We start from the raw sequence: 19,172 nt of genomic DNA, 5'->3' as shown, positions 1-19,172 counted from the left end.
ACAGATCCAGCGAGCAATAGTTTGCTTTGAAGCAGGAGCACCCAGCTTGTTGGATGCATATAGGATAAACAGCGACTCAGTTTTCCTGACTCTAGCTGTTCTGGCTACATAAACCTTCAAAGCCCTGACCACATCTAGTAACTCGGAATCCTCCAAGTCACGAGTAGCCACAGGCACCACAATAGGTTGGTTCATATGAAAAGATGACACCACTTTTGGCAGAAATTGTGGATGGGTCCGCAATTCTGCCCTGTCCATATGGAAAACCAGATAGGGGCTTTTATGTGACAAAGCCGCTAATTCTGACACACGCCTAGCTGAAGCCAAGGCTAATAGCATGACCACCTTCCACGTGAGACATTTTAACTCCACGGTTTTAAGTGGCTCAAACCAGTGTGACTTCAGGAAACTCAACACCACGTTAAGATCCCAAGGTGCCACTGGAGGCACAAAAGGGGGCTGAATATGCAGCACTCCCTTCACAAACGTCTGAACTTCAGGCAGAGAAGCCAGTTCTTTTTGAAAGAAAATAGACAGGGCCGAAATCTGGACCTTAATGGAACCCAATTTTAGGCCCAAATTCACTCCCGCCTGTAGGAAGTGAAGGAAACGGCACGGCCGGAATTCCTCCGTGGGAGCATTCCTGGCCTCACACCAAGCAACATATTTTCGCCATATACGGTGATAATGTTTTGCCGTCACGTCCTTCCTAGCCTTTATCAGCGTAGGAATGACCTCATCCGGAATGCCTTTTTCTGCTAGGATCCGGCGTTCAACCGCCATGCCCTGAAACACAGCCGCGGTAAGTCTTGGAACAGACAGGGCCCCTGTTGCAACAAGTCCTGTCTTAGAGGCAGAGGCCACGGTTCCTCTGTGAGCATTTCTTGCAGATCTGGATACCAAGTCCTTCTTGGCCAATCTGGAACAATGAGTATTGTTCTCACTCCTCTTTTTCTTATGATTCTCCGCACCTTGGGTATGAGAGGAAGAGGAGGAAATACATAAACCGACTGGAACACCCACGGTGTCACTAGTGCGTCTACAGCTATCGCCTGAGGGTCTCTTGACCTGGCGCAATACCTCTGTAGCTTTTTGTTGAGGCGGGATGCCATCATGTCTACCTGTGGCAGTTCCCACCGACTTGCAATCTGCGTGAAGACTTCTTGATGAAGTCCCCACTCTCCCGGGTGGAGGTCGTGCCTGCTAAGGAAGTCTGCTTCCCAGTTGTCCACTCCCGGAATGAACACTGCTGACAGTGCGCTTACGTGATTCTCCGCCCAGCGAAGAATTCTGGTGGCTTCCGCCATCGCCACCCTGCTCCTTGTGCCGCCTTGGCGGTTTACATGAGCCACTGCGGTGATGTTGTCTGACTGAATCAGAACAGATTGGTCGCGAAGCAGGGTCTCCGCTTGATGTAGGGCGTTGTATATGGTCCTTAGTTCCAGGATATTGATGTGAAGGCAAGTCTCCTGACTTGACCGCAGACCTTGGAAATTTCTTCCCTGTGTGACTGCCCCCCACCCTCGGAGGCTTGCATCCGTGGTCACCAGGACCCAGTCCTGAATGTCGAATATGCGGCCCTCGAGAAGGTGAGCACTCTACAGCCACCACAGGAGAGACACCATGGCCCTGGGGGATAGGGTGATCAGCCGATGCATCTGAAGATGTGATTTGGACCACTTGTCCAACAGATCCCATTGAAAGGTCCTCGCATGGAACCTGCCGAAGGGAATGGCCTTGTATGATGCCACCATTTTTCCCAGGACTCGCGTGCAGTGATGCACCGACACCTGCTTTGGTTTTAATAGGTCTCTGACCAGTGTCATGAGCTCCTGAGCCTTCTCCATCGGGAGATAAACCCTCTTCTGGTCTGTATCCAGAATCATGCCCAGGAAGGGCAGACGAGTCGTAGGAATCAACTGCGACTTTGGAATATTTAGAATCCAGCCGTGCTGTTGTAACACTTCCCGAGAGCGTGCTACGCTGATCAGCAACTGCTCTCTGGACCTCACCTTTATGAGGAGATCGTCCAAGTTTGGGATAATTGTGATCCCTTGCTTTCGCAGGAGCACCATCATTTCCGCCATTACCTTGGTAAATATTCTCGGTGCCGTGGAGAGACCAAACGGCAATGTCTGGAATTGGTAATGACAATCCTGTACCACAAATCTGAGGTACGCCTGATGAGGTGGATAAATGGGGACATGAAGGTATGCATCCTTTATGTCCAGAGACACCAAAAAAATCCACCCCTTCCAGGCTTGTGATGACCGATCTGAGCGATTCCATCTTGAACTTGAACCTTTTCAGGTATATGTTCAGGGATTTTAAATTCAAAATGGGTCTGACCGAACCATCCGGTTTCGGTACCACAAACATGGTCGAATAATAACCCTTTCCTTGTTGAAGGAAGGGAACCTTGACCACCACCTGCTGAAGATACAATTTGTGAATTGCAGCTAACACTATTTCCCTCTCTAAGGGGGAAGCTGGCAGGGCCGATTTGCGGTATCGGTGAGGGGGCATCTCCTCGAATTCCAGCTTGTATCCCTGAGACACAATCTCTATTGCCCAGGGATCCACCTGGGAGTGAACCCACTTGTGGCTGAAATTTCGGAGACGCGCCCCCACCGGGCCTAGCTCCGCCTGTGGAGCCCCAGCGTCATGCGATGGATTTAGTGGAAGCCGGGGAGGACTTCTGCTCCTGGGAACTAGCTGTGTTGTGCAGCTTCTTTCCTCTGCGCCTGCCTCTGGCAAGAAAGGACGCACCTCGGACTTTCTTGCCTTTCTGTGAACGAAAGGATTGCATTTGGTAATACGGTGCTTTCTTAGGTTGTGAGGGAACATATGGCAAAAAATTTGACTTTCCAGCAGTAGCTGTGGAGACCATGTCCGAGAAACCCTCCCCAAACAATTCCTCACCCTTGTAAGGTAAAACCTCCATGTGCCTTTTTGAGTCGGCATCGCCTGTCCATTGCCGAGTCCACAGGACCCTTCTGGCAGAAATCGACATTGCATTTATTCTAGAGCCCAGTAGGATAATGTCTCTTTGAGCATCTCTCATATATAGGACAGCGTCTTTTATATGCCCCAGGGTCATTAATATAGTATCCTTGTCCAAGGTATCAAGTTCCTCAGATAAGGTATCCGTCCATGCTGCTACCGCACTACATACCCAGGCTGACGCAATTGCCGGCCTTAGTAAGGTACCTGAATGTGTATAAATGGACTTCAGGGTACCCTCTTGCTTTCTATCCGCAGCATCTTTGAGGGTGGCCGTATCCTGTGACGGCAGGGCTACCCTCTTGGATAAGCGTGTTAGAGCTTTGTCCACCCTAGGGGAGGATTCCCAGCGTAACCTGTCCGTTGGCGGGAAGGGATACGCCATAAGCATCCTCTTGGAAATCTGCAGTTTTTTATCTGGAGATTCCCAAGCCTTTTCACATAACTCATTTAGATCATGTGAAAGGGGAAAGGTCACCTCCTGCCTTTTTTCCCCATACATATGAACCCTCTTGTCAGGGACTGGGGTTTCCTCTGTGATGTGCAACACATCTTTCATTGCTATAATCATATAACGGATGGCTTTTGCCACTTTAGGCTGTAACTTTGCATCATCATAATCGACACTGGAGTCAGAATCCATGTCAGTATCTGTGTCAACAATTTGGGACAGTGGGCGCTTCTGAGACCCTGACGGCCTCTGCGACATCGGATCAGGCATGGGCTGAGACCCTGACTGTCCTAAGGTTACAGCTTTATCCAACCTTTTATGCAAGGAATTAACATTATCATTTAAAACCTTCCACATATCCATCCAATCAGGTGTTGGCGCCGTCGGCGGAGACACCCCATCCATTTGCTCCCGCTCTGCTTCCACATAGCCTTCCTCGTCAAACATGTCGACACAGGCGTACCGACACACACACACACACACACAGGGGATGCTCTTTTTTGAAGACTGTTCCCCCACAAGGCCCTTTGGAGAGACAGAGAGAGAGTATGCCAGCACACACCCCAGCGCTATATGACCCAGGAATCACACAGTAACTTAGTGTTAACCCAGTAGCTGCTGTATATTGTTTTTGCGCCTAATTTATGTGCCCCCCCCCCCCTCTCTTTTTACCCTCTTGTACTGTGAATCTGCAGGGGAGAGCCTGGGGAGCTTCCTCTCAGCGGAGCTGTGGAGAGAAAATGGCGCTGGTGAGTGCTGAGGAAGAAGCCCTGCCCCCTCAGCGGCGGGCTTCTGTCCCGCGTTTTGTGTGTAAAATAATGGCGGGGGCTCATGCATATATACAGTGCCCAACTGTATATATGCCCACTTTTGCCAAGAGGTCCTAATTGCTGCCCAGGGCGCCGCCCCCCCCCCCCCCCCCCCCCCCCCCCCTGCGCCCTGCACCCTACAGTGACCGGAGTATGTGGGTGTAGTGTGGGAGCAATGACGCACAGCTGCAGTGCTGTGCGCTACCTCAGTTTGAAGACTGGAGTCTTCTGCCGCCGATTTCGAAGTCTTCTTGCTTCTTTCACCCGGCTTCTGTCTTCCGGCTCTGTGAGGGGGACGGCGGCGCGGCTCCGGGATCGGACGACAAAGGGTGAGATCCTGTGTACGATCCCTCTGGAGCTAATGGTGTCCAGTAGCCTAAGAAGCAGGACCTATCTTCAGAGAGTAGGGCTGCCTCTCTCCTCTCAGTCCCACGATGCAGGGAGTCTGTTGCCAGCAGATCTCCCTGAAAATAAAAAAAAAACCTAACAAAATACTTTCTTATAGCAAGCTCAGGAGAGCTCACTAAGTAGCACCCAGCTCGTCCGGGCACAGATTCAAACTGAGGTCTGGAGGAGGGACATAGAGGGAGGAGCCAGAACACACCAGAATCCAAATTCTTTCTTAAAGTGCCCTGTCTCCTGCGGAGCCCGTCTATTCCCCATGGTCCTTACGGAGTCCCCAGCATCCACTAGGACGTTAGAGAAATATCCTTAACCATTTAATGTCTGGACACATTGAGCTTTTGTGACTAGAATATGTCCTTTTGATAACAAATTACAATAAGTAAGATTTTATTCAAGCAATATAAAAGAACATATGTTATTAACTCTCCCCAATTCATGCAAATTTCAAAATCTATCCTACATGTATATTTCTCTTTAGACGATGGGCTGATTCAGGTTTGTAAAGCTGGGCACACACTATACAATTATCTGGCAGATGCCCTGAAGTGCCTTGAGTCCTATTGGAGAAGAGTGCTATATAAATATAATAATAATTATTATTATTATTAGATCTGGCTGGCATGAAAATCTGGTAATGAATGAGAGCAAATAACCATTGACCTGCCATTCAGACAAATTGGTTAAATCACGTAGGTTAGGTTCCTGAATAACTGAACGCAGGTTTATTTTTGGAACCCTTTTTCATTGAGCAAAAACATGGGTTAATGCGTGCTTATGTACAAAAACCTGGGCTTTCAAGGCAGTGGAAAAGTTATGCAAGTCTCTACGTCACCAACCTCTACGTGTACTTGTCTCTCTGGCTCCCATGGACGACTATCTGTGCCCCACTATGTAAGTATATTTCACATTATGTCCCCCCAAAATTGCCAAGACGCTAAGGGTGCTGTGATTTTCAATGAGCAAATCTTTAGACTGCATGCTCTCAGGAGCAGGGCACGCTTTTCCTTCTCTCACTTATACTATCATATCCCACTGCCAACCAATGGCACCAGACCATACTTGCCTACTTTTGAAAAAGCATTTCAAGGAGACTGTGAAAGTAACACCTATCAGCGTGGACGTGTACTGCTACATCTGAGAGGCGTGTCATAAACATGACTTACATCCAAATGTAAATGAGCCCCAAAGTTAGTAAGATCTACTTGTTGAAGAAAAGACCCTTATATTTTGCAGAATTTGTTTGTGTATTGTGCTTTACAAGAGGTTTCATATACTGTAAGTGGCCAAGAAAAAATAAGATTTTACTCACCGGTAAATCTTTTTCTCCTAGTCCGTAGAGGATGCTGGGGACTCCGTAAGGACCATGGGGTATAGACGGGCTCCGCAGGAGACATGGGCACTATAAAGAACTTTTAGTATGGGTGTGTACTGGCTCCTCCAGACCTCAGTTAGATAACTGTGTCCAGAGGAGATGGACAATACGAGGAAAGGATTTTGTTAATCTAAGGGCAAGATTCATACCAGCCCACACCAATCACACCATATAACCTGGAATATACGCAACCAGTTAACAGTATGAACAAAAACAGTATCAGTCAAAGACCGATTCTAACTGTAACATAACCCTTAAGAAAGCAACAACTATATACAAGTCTTGCAGATGTAGTCCGCACTGGTACAGGTGCCCAGCATCCTCTACGGACTAGGAGAAAAAGATTTACCGGTAGGTTTAAAATCTTATTTTCTCTTACGTCCTAGAGGATGCTGGGGACTCCGTAAGGACCATGGGGTTTATACCAAAGCTCCCAAACGGGCAGGAGAGTGCGGATGACTCTGCAGCACCGACTGAGCAAACTCAAGGTCCTCATCAGCCAGGGTATCAAACTTGTAGAATTTTGCAAAAGTGTTTGAACCCGACCAAGTAGCAGCTCGGCAAAGCTGTAATGCCGAGACGCCTCGGGCAGCCGCCCAAGAAGAGCCCACCTTCCTAGTGGAATTGGCCTTTACTGAATTTGGCAACGGTAATCCAGCCGTAGAATGAGCCTGCTGAATCGTGTTACAGATCCAGCGAGCAATAGTCTGCTTAGAAGCAGGAGCGCCAACCTTGGCTGCATACAGGACAAACAGAGCCTCTGTTTTCCTAACCCTAGCCGTCCTGGCTACATAAATCTTTAAGGCCCTGGCTACATCCAGGGACTTGGAGTCCTCCCAGTCCCCCGTAGCCACAGGCACCACAATAGGTTGGTTCTTATGAAATGTAGAAACCACCTTAGGCAAAAATTGAAGATGAGTACTCAACTCTGCTCTATCCACATGGAAAATCAAATAGGGGCTCTTGTGGGAGAAGGCCGCCAATTCGGACACCCGCCTTGCAGATGCCAAGGCCAATAACATGACCACCTTCCACGTGAGAAATTTTTATTCAACTGTTTGAAGAGGATCAAACCAGTGAGATTTCAGGAAACTTACCACCACGTTAAGGTCCCACGGTGCCACTGGGGGCACAAAGGGGGGCTGGATGTGCAGCACTCCCTTCACAAACGTCTGAACTTCTGGAAGAGAAGCCAATTCCTTCTGAAAGAATATAGATAGGGCCAAAATCTGTATCTTAATGGAGCCTAACTTCAGGCCCATATCCACTCCTGTCTGTAGAAAGTGGAGAAACCGGCCCAGATGGAAATCTTCCGTAGGAGCATTCTTGGCTTCACACCAAGATACATACTTCCTCCAGATACGGTGATAATGCTTTGCCGTCACCTCCTTCCTAGCCTTTATCAGAGTAGGGATGACTTCCTCCGGAATACCCTTCCCAGCTAGGATTCGGTGTTCAACCGCCATGCCGTCAAACGTAACCGCGGTAAGTCTTGGAACACACAGGGCCCCTGCTGTAACAGGTCCTCCCTGAGAGGAAGAGGCCACGGATCGTCTGTGAGCATTTCCAGAAGATCTGAGTACCAGGCCCTTCGAGGCCAATCTGGAACAATGAGTATTGTCTGCACTCTTCTTTGTCTTATGATTCTCAATATTTTTGAGATGAGAGGAGGAAAAACATAGATCGACTGAAACACCCATGGTGTCATTAGGGCGTCTACTGCTACTGCCTGAGGGTCCCGTGACCTGGCACAATACCTCCGAAGCTTCTTGTTGAGGCGTGACGCCATCATGTCTATTTGAGGAATTCCCCAAAGACTTGTTATCTCTGCAAAAACTTCTTGATGAAGTCCCCACTCTCCTGGATGGAGATCGTGTCTGCTGAGGAAGTCTGCTTCCCAGTTGTCCACTCCCGGAATGAAGACAGCTGACAGAGCGCTTACGTGATTTTCCGCCCAGCGAAGAGTCCTGGTGGCTTCCGTCATCGCCACTCTGCTCCTTGTCCCGCCTTGGCAGTTTACATGAGCCACGGCTTTGACGTTGTCTGATTGAATCAGAACCGGTAGGTCGCGAAGAGAATTCTCCGCTTGTCGTAGGCCGTTGTATATAGCCCTCAATTCCAGTATGTTGATGTGTAGACAAGCCTCCTGGCTTGACCATAGTCCCTGAAAATTTCTTCCTTGTGTGACTGCACCCCATCCTCGGAGGCTCGCGTCCGTGGTTACCAGAACCCAGTCTTGAATGCCGAACCTGCGACCCTCTAGAAGGTGAGCACTCTGCAGCCACCACAGGAGAGACACTCTGGCCCTGGGGGACAGGGTTATTTTCTGATGTATTTGTAGATGGGATCCGGACCACTTGTCCAGAAGGTCCCATTGAAAAGTCCTCGCATGAAACCTGCCGAAGGGGATGGTCTCGTAGGCTGCCACCATTTTTCCCAGAACTCGAGTGCATTGATGAACAGACACACTTTTTGGTTTTAGCAGGTCTCTGACCATGTTCTGGAGGTACTGGGCTTTTTCCAATGGGAGAAAAACCCTCTTTTGTTCCGTGTCCAGAATCATGCCTAGGAATGATAGCCGAGTCGTTGGAACCAATTGTGACTTTGGCAGATTGAGAATCCAACCGTGCTGTTGCAGCACTTTCAGGGAGAGCTACACGCTCTTCAGTAATTGATCTCTCGATCTCGCCTTTATCAGGAGATCGTCCAAGTATGGGATAATTGTGACCCCCGGCCTGCGCAGGAGCACCATCATCTCCGCCATTACCTTGGTGAAAATCCTCGGGGCCGTGGAAAGCCCAAACGGCAACATCTGAAACTGGTAATGACAGTCCTGTACAGCGAATCTCAGGTACTCCTGATGAGGGGGGTATATGGGGACATGAAGGTATGCATCCTTTATGTCTAGTGACACCATAAAATCCCCCCCATCCAGGCTGGGTATTACAGCTCGGAGCGATTCCATTTTGAATTTTTACTTTTTCAAGTACAGGTTTAGGGATTTTAGATTTAAAATGGGTCTGACCGAACCATCCGGCTTCGGGACCACAAACAGGCTTGAATAATACCCTTTTCCCTGTTGTACCAGGGGAACCTTGACCACCACTTGCTGTTGACACAGCTTTTGAATTGCAGCTAACACTACTTCCCTCTCCGGGGGTGAAGCTGGCAAGGCCGACTTGAAAAATCGGCGAGGGGGCACCACTTCGAATTCCAGCTTGTAGCCTTGGGAAACAATTTCCATCGCCCAAGGATCTACGTCTGAAAGAACCCAGATCTGGCTGAAAAGTCGAAGGCGTGCCCCCACTGGTGCAGACTCCCTTAGGGGAGCCCCAGCGTCATGCGGTGGATTTTGTAGAAGCCGGGGAGGACTTCTGCTCCTGGGAACTAGCCGAAGCAGGTGTTCTCTTTCCTCTACCCTTACCTCTGGCAAGGAAGGAGGAGCCCCGACCTATTCTGGACTTATGCGACCGAAAGGACTGCATCTGATACTGTGGAGTTTTCTTTTGCTGTTGAGGAACAAAAGGTAAAAAGGTAGATTTACCCGCGGTAGCTGTGGAAACCAGGTCCGCGAGCCCCTCCCCAAACAACACTTCACCCTTGTAAGGTAAAACCTCCATATGCTTCTTTGAGTCTGCATCACCCGTCCACTGGCGGGTCCATAGAGCTCGTCTCGCAGAAATAGCCATGGCATTGGGTCTGGAACCCAGCAGCCCAACGTCTCTTTGAGAGTCCCTATGTGGGCTAAGGTTAATAAAATGGTATCCCTGTCTAGGGGTCAAGGTCAGCTGACAAAGTATCTGTCCATGCTGCAACTGCACTACATACCCATGCCGATGCTATTGCCGGTCTGAGAAAGCACCTGTATGCGCATAAACAGACTTTAAAGTAGTCTCCTGTCTGCGATCAGCAGGATCCTTGAGGGCTGCCATGTCCGGAGACGGTAGAGCCACCTTCTTGGACAGGCGTGTTAAAGCCTTGTCCACCCTGGGAGAGGATTCCCAACGTACCCTGTCCTGTGCAGAGAAAGGATACGCCATAAGAACCCTTTTGGGAATCTGCAGTTTTTAATCTTGAGTTTCCCAAGCTTTTTCAAATAACTCGTTAAGCTCATGAGATGGGGGAAAGGTTACCTCAGGTTTCTTTTCCTTATACATGCGCACCCTCGTATCAGGGACAGAGGGGTCATCAGTGATATGCAAAACATATTTTATTGCAATAATCATACACTGAATACTCTTTGCCACCCTTGGGTGTAATTTTGCATCATCGTAGTCGACACTGGAGTCAGAATCCGTGTCGGTACCAATGTCCACTATTTGGGATAGGGGACGTTTTTGAGATCCAGAAGGGCCCTGTGACCCAGTCCAATCCGTGGATTGACTCCCTGCTTTCTCCCTGGACTCTGCTTTGTCCAGTCTCTTATGTAATGAGGCCACATTCGCATTTAACATATGCCACATGTCCATCCAATCATGAGTCGGCGTTGCCGACGGAGACACACCACACATCTGCTCCACCTCCTCCTTGGACGAGCCTTCCGCTTCAGACATGCCGACACACACGTACCGACACCCCCACACACACAGGGATATATCTATAAGGGGACAATTCCCCAACAAGGCCCTTTGGGGAGACAGAGAGAGAGTATGCCAGCACACACCCAGCGCCAACTGACACTGGAATAACCCAAATAGTGCTTTTTATATATATAATCAATGTGTATACACTCACTGCGCCTTAAACATGCCCCCCCCCCTCTCTTTTCAGCCCTCTGTCACCGAGTTCAGCAGGGGAGAGTCTGGGGAGCCAGCTTCTCTGCAGCGTTCTGTGGAGAAAATGGCGCTGTTAGTGCTGAGGGATCAAGCTCCGCCCCCTCCAGCGGCGGGCTTCGGTCCCGCTTCAATATACAAAAAATGGCGGGGGATCTCTGCATTTACTGCCTCCGCAGCCTAATGTACTCTTATATGCCAGTCCAGAGGTTTATTGCTGCCCATGGCGCCCCGCCTGCGCCCTGCACCCATCAGTGCCCGTTCCGTGTTTGTAGTGTGTGGGAGCAATGGCGCGCAGCGTTACCGCTGCGCGCTTACCTCAGTGAAGATCTGAAGTCTTCTGCCGCCTTGAAGTCTTCTTTTCTTCTTATACTCACCCGGCTTCTATCTTCCGGCTCTGCGAGGAGGACGGCGGCGCGGCTCTGGGACTAACGGCGGGGTGAGACCTGCGTTCCGACTCCCTCTGGAGCTAATGGTGTCCAGAAGCATAAGAAGCAGAGCCTATCATTTAAGTAGGTCTGCTTCTCTCTCCTCAGTCCCACGATGCAGGGAGCCTGTTGCCAGCAGTGCTCCCTGAAAATAAAAAACCTAACAAAATTCTTTTTCAGAAAAACTCTGGAGAGCTCCCCTGTAATGCACCTAGTCTCCTCTGGGCACAGGATCTAACTGAGGTCTGGAGGAGGGGCATAGAGGGAGGAGCCAGTGCACACCCATACTAAAAGTTCTTTATAGTGCCCATGTCTCCTGCGGATCCCGTCTATACCCCATGGTCCTTACGGAGTCCCCAGCATCCTCTAGGACGTAAGAGAAACTTTATTTAAAATGCATGTAGCCATAGGGATCATTGTGGTAGATGTATTAAGCCTGGATAAGTGATAAAGCAGTTATAAGTGCAGGTGGTAACGCACAAGCAAATGTATTTATTTCCAGTTATTTATATAGCGCACACATATTCCGCAGCACTTTACAGAGAATATTTGCCCATTCACATCAGTCTCTGCCTCAGTGGAGCTTACAATCTAGATTCACTATCACATGTACACACAGACACATTCACTAGGGTTCATTTTGTTGGGAGCCAATTAACATACCAGTATATTTTTGGATTGTGGGAGGAAACCGGAGTACCCGGAGGAAACCCACACAAGCACGGGGAGAATATACAAACTCCACACAGTTAGGGCCATGGTAGGAATCGTACCCATGACCTCAGTGCTGAGAGGCAGTAATGCTAACCATTACACCATCCGTACTGCCCAAATCATTATGGGTTTGAAAAATGACAGTTAGGAGCTGATTGGCTGGTGCATTATCACGTTCCACTTAACCCTTCTCTATCTTGATACATCTGCCCCATTGTGCCTTATAACCAATGCAGGGAAATGGCACTGATGAGGAATACATACTATTTACTCACTGGTAGCCAGTATGCCGGCAGCAGGGCGAGTGCTAGAAAGCTCCTTGCGGGCATGGTGGATTGCTGTGCTCGCAACAGGTTATATTCTCTCTCTAAGGGCACCCACAGAGGGAGATAAGCCAGTGACGCTGGTATTCCAGTGGCGTCATTTCACCGCCTGTCGGGATTCCGGCGTTGGCATTGTGACCGCCGGGATTCCGACAGGCGGTCTCGTGATTTCCTCCCACTGATGAGCCATTTGAACGTATGTATCTCTGATTTCTTTTTTCCCCTAAGAATTTAACAGCTGCATAAATAAGAATTTACTTACCGATAATTCTATTTCTCGTAGTCCGTAGTGGATGCTGGGAACTCCGTAAGGACCATGGGGAATAGCGGCTCCGCAGGAGACTGGGCACAAAAAGAAAGCTTTAGGACTACCTGGTGTGCACTGGCTCCTCCCCCGCCTATGACCCTCCTCCAAGCCTCAGTTAGGATACTGTGCCCGGACGAGCGTACACAATAAGGAAGGATTTTGAATCCCGGGTAAGACTCATACCAGCCACACCAATCACACCGTACAACTTGTGATATGAAACCCAGTTAACAGCATGATAACAGAGGAGCCTCTGAATAGATGGCTCACAACAAGAACCCGATTAGTTAACAATAACTATGTACAAGTATTGCAGACAATCCGCACTTGGGATGGGCGCCCAGCATCCACTACGGACTACGAGAAATAGAATTATCGGTAAGTAAATTCTTATTTTCTCTGACGTCCTAGTGGATGCTGGGAACTCCGTAAGGACCATGGGGATTATACCAAAGCTCCCAAACGGGCGGGAGAGTGCGGATGACTCTGCAGCACCGAATGAGAGAACTCCAGGTCCTCCTCAGCCAGGGTATCAAATTCATAGAATTTTGCAAAACGTGTTTGCCCCTGATCAAGTAGCTGCTCGGCAAAGTTGTAAAGCCGAGACCCCTCGGGCAGCCGCCCAAGATGAGCCCACCTTCCTTGTGGAATGGGCTTTTATTGATTTAGGCTGCGGTCATCCTACCGCAGAATGCGCCAGCTGAATAGTGCTACAAATCCAGCGCGCAATAGACTGCTTAGAAGCAGGAGCACCCAACTTTTTGGGTGCCATCAGGATAAACAGCGAGTCAGTTTTCCTGACTCCAGCCGTCCTGGTAAAATAAAATTTTCAGGGCCCTGACTACGTCCAGCAACTTGGAATCCTCCAAGTCCCTAATAGCCGCAGGCACCACAATAGGTTGGTTCAAGTGAAAACCTGAGACCACCTTTGGGAGAAAACGGAGGACGAGTCCTCAACTCTGCCCTATCCATATAGAAAATCAGATAAGGCTTTTACATGACAAAGCCGCCAATTCTGACACACGCCTGGCCAAGGCCAAGGCCAACAGCATGATCACTTTCCACGCGAGATACTTTAGCTCCATGGTTTTAAGTGGCTCAACCAATGCGACTTTAGGAAATCCAACACCACGTTGAGATCCAAAAAGTGCCACAGGAGGCACAAAAGGAGGCTGAATATGTAGTACTCCTTTAACCAAAGTCTGAACTTCAGGCAGTGAAGCCAGTTCTTTCTGGAAGAAAATCGACAGAGCCGAAATCTGGACCTTGATGGACCCCAATTTGAGGCCCAAACGTCACCCCTGCTTGCAGGAAGTGCAGGAATCGACATAGTTGAAATTCCTCCGTCGGGGCCTTCATGGCCTCCCACCAAGCAATAAATTTTCGCCAAACGCGGCGATAATGTCTTGCGGTGACATCCTTCCAGGCTATGATCAGGGTAGGGATGACTTCCTTCGGAATACCCTTTTCCTTTAGGATCTGGTGTTCTACCGCCATGCCGTCAAACGCAGCCGCGGTAAGTCTTGGAACAGACAGGGTCCCTGCTGCAGCAGGTCTTGTCTAAGCGGCAGAGGCCAAGGGTCCTCTGCCAGCATCTCTTGAAGTTCCGGGTACCAAGTTCTTCATGGCCAATCCGGAACCCCGAGTATGGTTTTCACTCCTCGCCTTCTTATTATTCTCAGTACCTTGGGTATGAGAGGTAGAGGAGGAGACACATAAACCGACTGGTACACCCACGGTGTCACTAGAGCGTCCCCAGCGATCGCCTGAGGGTCCCTTGACCTGGCGCAATATCTTTTCAACTTCTTGTTGAGGCGGGACGCCATCATGTCCACCCGTGGTCATTCCCAACGGTTTACCCGCATTTGGAAAACTTCTGAATGAAGTCCCCATTCTCCTGGGTGTAGGTCGCCCATCGGAGAATCCTTGTGGCTTCTGCCATCGCCATCCTGCTTCTTGTGCCGCCCTGTCTGTTTATATGGGCGACCGCCGTGATGTCGTCTCATTGGATCAGTACCGGCTGGTTCTGAAGCAGGGGCCTTGCTTGGCTTAGGGCATTGTAAATGGCCCTTCGCTGCAGAATATTTATGTGAAGCGAAATCTCCTTGGAAATTTCTTCCCTGTGTGACTGCACCCCAGCCCCGAAGGCTGGCATCCGTGGTCACCAGGACCCAGTCCTGTATTCCGAATCTGCGGCCCTCTAGTAGATGAGCCCTCTGCAGCCACCACAGCAGCGACACCCTGTTTCTTGCTGACAGGGTTATCCGCTGTTGTATCTGTAGATGGGACCCGGACCATTAGTCCCACAGGTCCCACTGGAACGTCCTTGCGTGGAGTCTTCCGAATGGAATTATGCTTCGTACGAAGCTACCATTTTTCCCAGGACTCGTGTGCATTGATGTACCGACACCTGTACTGGTTATAGGATGTCTCTGACTAGAGATGACAACTCCTCGGCTTTTTCCACTGGAAGAAACACTCTTTTCTGGTCTGCGTTCAGAAACATTTCCAGGAACAGAAGACGTGTCGTCGGGACCAGCTGTGACTTTGGAATATTGAGAATCCAGTCGTGCTGTTGTAGCACTTCCCGAGAGAGTGCTACCCCCACTACCAACTGTTCTTTGGACCTCGCCTTTATCAGGAGATCGTCCAAGTACGGGAAAATAAAAACTTCCTTCTTGCGAAGGAGTATCATCACTTCTGCCATTACCTAGGTAAAGACCTTCAGTGCCGTGGACAACTCCAGCGGCCGCGTCAGGAACTGATAGTGACAGTCCTGTACCACATATCTGAGGTACTCCTGGTGAGGAGGGTAAATGGGGACATGCAGGTACGCATCCTTGATGTCCAGGGAGACCCTGTAATCCCCCTCGTCCAGGCTCGTAATATCCGCCCTGAGCGATTCCATCTTAAACTTGAATCTTCTGATATAAAAGTTCAAGTATTTTAATTTCAAGATGGGTCTCACCGAAACGTTTCGGTACCACAACCACTGTGGAATAGTAACCCCTTCCTTGCTGAAGGAGGGGCACCTTGACAATCAGTTGTTGTGATTATAGTGTTGAATATCCACCAACACCGTCTCCCTGGCAGAGGGAGGTGCCGGTAAGGCAGATTTTAGGAAACGGCGGGGGGGAAGAACGTCTCGAACTCCAGCCTGTACTCCTGAGATACTACTTGAAGGACCCAGGGATCCATGTGAGAGAGCCCACTGTCCGCTGAAATTTCTGAGACGGGCCCCCACCGTACCCGGGTCCGCCTGAGCAGCCCCCGCACCATGCTGTGGACCTACCGGATGCAGGGAGGATTTCTGCTCTTGGGAACTAGCTGTGTGTTGCAGCTTTTTCCTCTACCTTTGTCTCTCGGCAGAAAGGATGAGCCTCTAGCCCTCTTGCTTTTCTGGGGCCGAAAGGACTGTACTTGATGATACGGTGCTTTCTTTTGTTGTGGGGTAGCCTGTGGCAAAAAAATCGATTTCCCAACAGTAGCTGTGGAAACGAGGTCTGAAAAACCAACCCCAAACAGTTTTACCCCCTTATAGGGCAACTTCCATGTGCCGATTCGAGTCGGCATCGCCTGACCATTGCCAAGTCCATAACCCCCGTCTGGCGGCAATGGACCTAGCGCTTATTTTTGATGCCAGCCGGCAAATATCCCTCTGTGCATCACGTATGTATAAGACCACGTCTTTTATATGCTCTATTTTCAGCAAAATATTGTCCCTATCCATAGTTATTTTCCGACAGGGAATCTGACCACGCAGCGGGAGCACTGCACATCCATGCCGAAGCAACGGCTGGTCGCAATATAATGCCCTAGTGTGTGACTATATCTTATAGGGTAACCTCCTGCTTTCTATCAGCAGGTCCCTTCAGGGCGGTCGTATCCGGAGACGGTAGTGCCACCTTTTCTGATAAGCGTGTAAGCGCTGTATCTACCCTATGGGGTGTTTTCCCCGCGTGACCTATCCTCTGGCGGGAAAGGGTACGCTGAAAATTACCGTTTTAGAAATTATCAATTTCTTACCGGGGGAAGACCACTCTTCCTCACACACCTCATTTAATTTCTCAGATGCAGGAAAAACTACTAATAGTTTTCTCTCACCAAACACAATACCCTTTTATGTGGTACCTGGGGTATAATCATAAATGTGTAATACATTTTTCATTGCCTCAATCCTGTAAAGGGTGGACCTATTTGGAGGGTACACCAGTCTCATCGACGTCGACACTGGAGTCAGTATCCGTGTCGACATCTGTGTCTGTTATTTGAGGTAGCGGGCGATTTTAGAGCCCCCCATGACATTTGAGACGCTGGAACAGGCACAAGCTGAGTAGCCGGCTGTTCTGTGTCGTCGACCTTTTATGTAAGGAGTTGACACTTTCACGTAATCTTTCCATAAGTTCAACCACACCGGTGTCGACCCCGCAGGGGGTGACAACATATTTACAGGCATTCGCTCCGCCTCCACCTCATTATCCTCCACATACCTGTCGACACAGCCGTACCGACACACAGCCACACACAGGGAATGCTCTGATAGAGGACAGGACCCCACAAAGCCCTTTGGGGAGACAGAGGGAGAGTATGCCAGCACACACCAGGGCGCTATATATCACAGGGATAGCACCTATAAAAAGTGTTTTCCCTTATAGCTGCATATATATATGTATACTGCACCTAAATTGTGCCCTCCCCTCTCTTTTTAACCCTTTCTGTAGTGTATTAACTGCAGGGGAGAGCCAGGGAGCTTCCCTCCAACGGAGCTGTGAGGGAAAAATGGCGCCAGTGTGCTGAGGAGATAGCTCCGCCCCTTTTTCGCAGACTTTTCTCCCGCATTTTTATGGATTCTGGCAGGGGTTAATGTACATCCATATAGCCCTGGGGGTTATATGTGATGTATTTTTGCCAGCCAAGGTGTTAATATTGCTGCTCAGGGCGCCCCCCCCCCCCAGCGCCCTGCACCCATCAGTGACCGCAGTGTGAGGTGTGCATGAGGAGCAATGGCGCACAGCTGCAGTGCTGTGCGCTACCTTGATGAAGACTGATGTCTTCTGCCGCCGATTTTCCGGACCTCTTCTTGCTTCTGGCTCTGTAAGGGGGCCGGCGGCGCGGCTCTGGGACCGGACTCCGAGGCTGGGCCTGTGTTCGATCCCTCTGGAGCTAATGGTGTCCAGTAGCCTAAGAAGCCCAAGCTGGCTGCAAGCAGGCAGGTTCGCTTCTTCTCCCCTTAGTCCCTCGATGCAGTGAGCCTGTTGCCAGCAGGTCTCACTGAAAATAAAAAACCTAAAACTAACTTTTATCTAAGAAGCTCAGGAGAGCCCCCAAGATTGCACCCTGCTCGGTCGGGCACAAAAATCTAACTGAGGCTTGGAGGAGGGTCATAGGGGGAGGAGCCAGTGCACACCAGGTAGTCCTAAAGCTTTCTTTTTGTGCCCAGTCTCCTGCGGAGCCGCTATTCCCCATGGTCCTTACGGAGTTCCCAGCATCCACTAGGACGTCAGAGAAATGGAGATAGGGTGCAATCAGGGAGATTGCTGCTATTTCAGGGAGTCTCCTGTAGAATGCGGGAGAGTAGGCAACTTACCATGCACCAGAACTTTCACACGGGTCATTTGGGTATTACCATCGCTGATGCAGCAATGTTTCTAAATATTGTCCATTGTTCTGCAATGTTCTGTACTGTAATGTTTTTATTTATGTACTTTGTAGGGCGCCTGCACCATAATCACACGTGAACCAATGTGATTGTGAGTTCCTGCTCTCTATATACCCTGTCATGTAAGGCACTGACACAAGAGTCTTTATAAAGGGAGTCACAGAGTTACCAGGAGAACCCATCATATATACAGATACAATGTGGTCGTTTACTATAGCAAGCTACTCATACGCCGCATAAGCACCACATCATCCAGCACCGCGTACAGGTGGCACCGGGCACAATGCGGGAATACAGTGTGTGTACAGCCAACCTGAGCCACCTGCAGTGCGGGAGCTACACAGTACGTATCCCAACCGGCTACTATCACGCACTCACCACACGCTCCAGCAGGGCCCAGACCCCGGGCTCCTTGTTCATCGTACACGGAAGCAGTTCAGAAACCGCCTGCAATGAGAGGGCGGGGATCCAGTGCGGACTCCGCCTCCTCCCCGCCCACTGACTGTGTGTCTGTATGTATGAGACGATGATGAGAGAGGGAGAAAGGTTAGAAGAACGCTGGAGACTAATACGCTGCCAGATGTTCTGTCATTGTCAAAGCAGCTCTAGAATTACCCTAGCTGCATCTGTTACACATGCAGCAGCTACATGCACAATGTGTCCCCTGGATGCTGTGCTCTGACTGACGTGGCAGTGTCTCTGTGCCACTGCCTTGGTGATACTGTGTGGCTCTGACTGACGTGGCAGTGTCTCTGTGCCACTGCCTTGGTGATGACTGTGTGGCTCTTTATGTGGCAGTGTCTCTGTGCCACTGCCTTGGTGATACTGTGTGGCTCTGACTGACGTGGCAGTGTCTCTGTGCCACTGCCTTGGTGATGACTGTGGCTCTTTATGTGGCAGTGTCTCTGTGCCACTGCCTTGGTGATACT

At 49.8% G+C, this 19,172-nt stretch overlaps 1 protein-coding gene across 1 annotated transcript in view; it reads right to left on the bottom strand.

Moving 5' to 3' along the window:
- TMEM18 (transmembrane protein 18) overlaps nucleotides 1-18,766 on the bottom strand; it is a 61,585-nt gene extending 42,819 nt beyond the window's left edge. Inside the window, exon 1 of the mRNA XM_063919511.1 lies at nucleotides 18,622-18,766. Coding sequence (XP_063775581.1) covers nucleotides 18,622-18,663 — 42 coding nt within the window. The 5' untranslated portion in view covers nucleotides 18,664-18,766. The remainder of the gene's footprint in view (nucleotides 1-18,621) is intronic.
- Between the last annotated feature and the right edge of the window lie 406 nt (nucleotides 18,767-19,172).

Source organism: Pseudophryne corroboree, chromosome 4 (assembly GCF_028390025.1).
Source record: "Pseudophryne corroboree isolate aPseCor3 chromosome 4, aPseCor3.hap2, whole genome shotgun sequence".
Classification (NCBI taxonomy): domain Eukaryota; kingdom Metazoa; phylum Chordata; class Amphibia; order Anura; family Myobatrachidae; genus Pseudophryne; species Pseudophryne corroboree.
The sequence above is the reverse complement of the archived record's forward strand: the minus strand, read 5'-3'. Positions and strand labels throughout refer to the sequence as shown.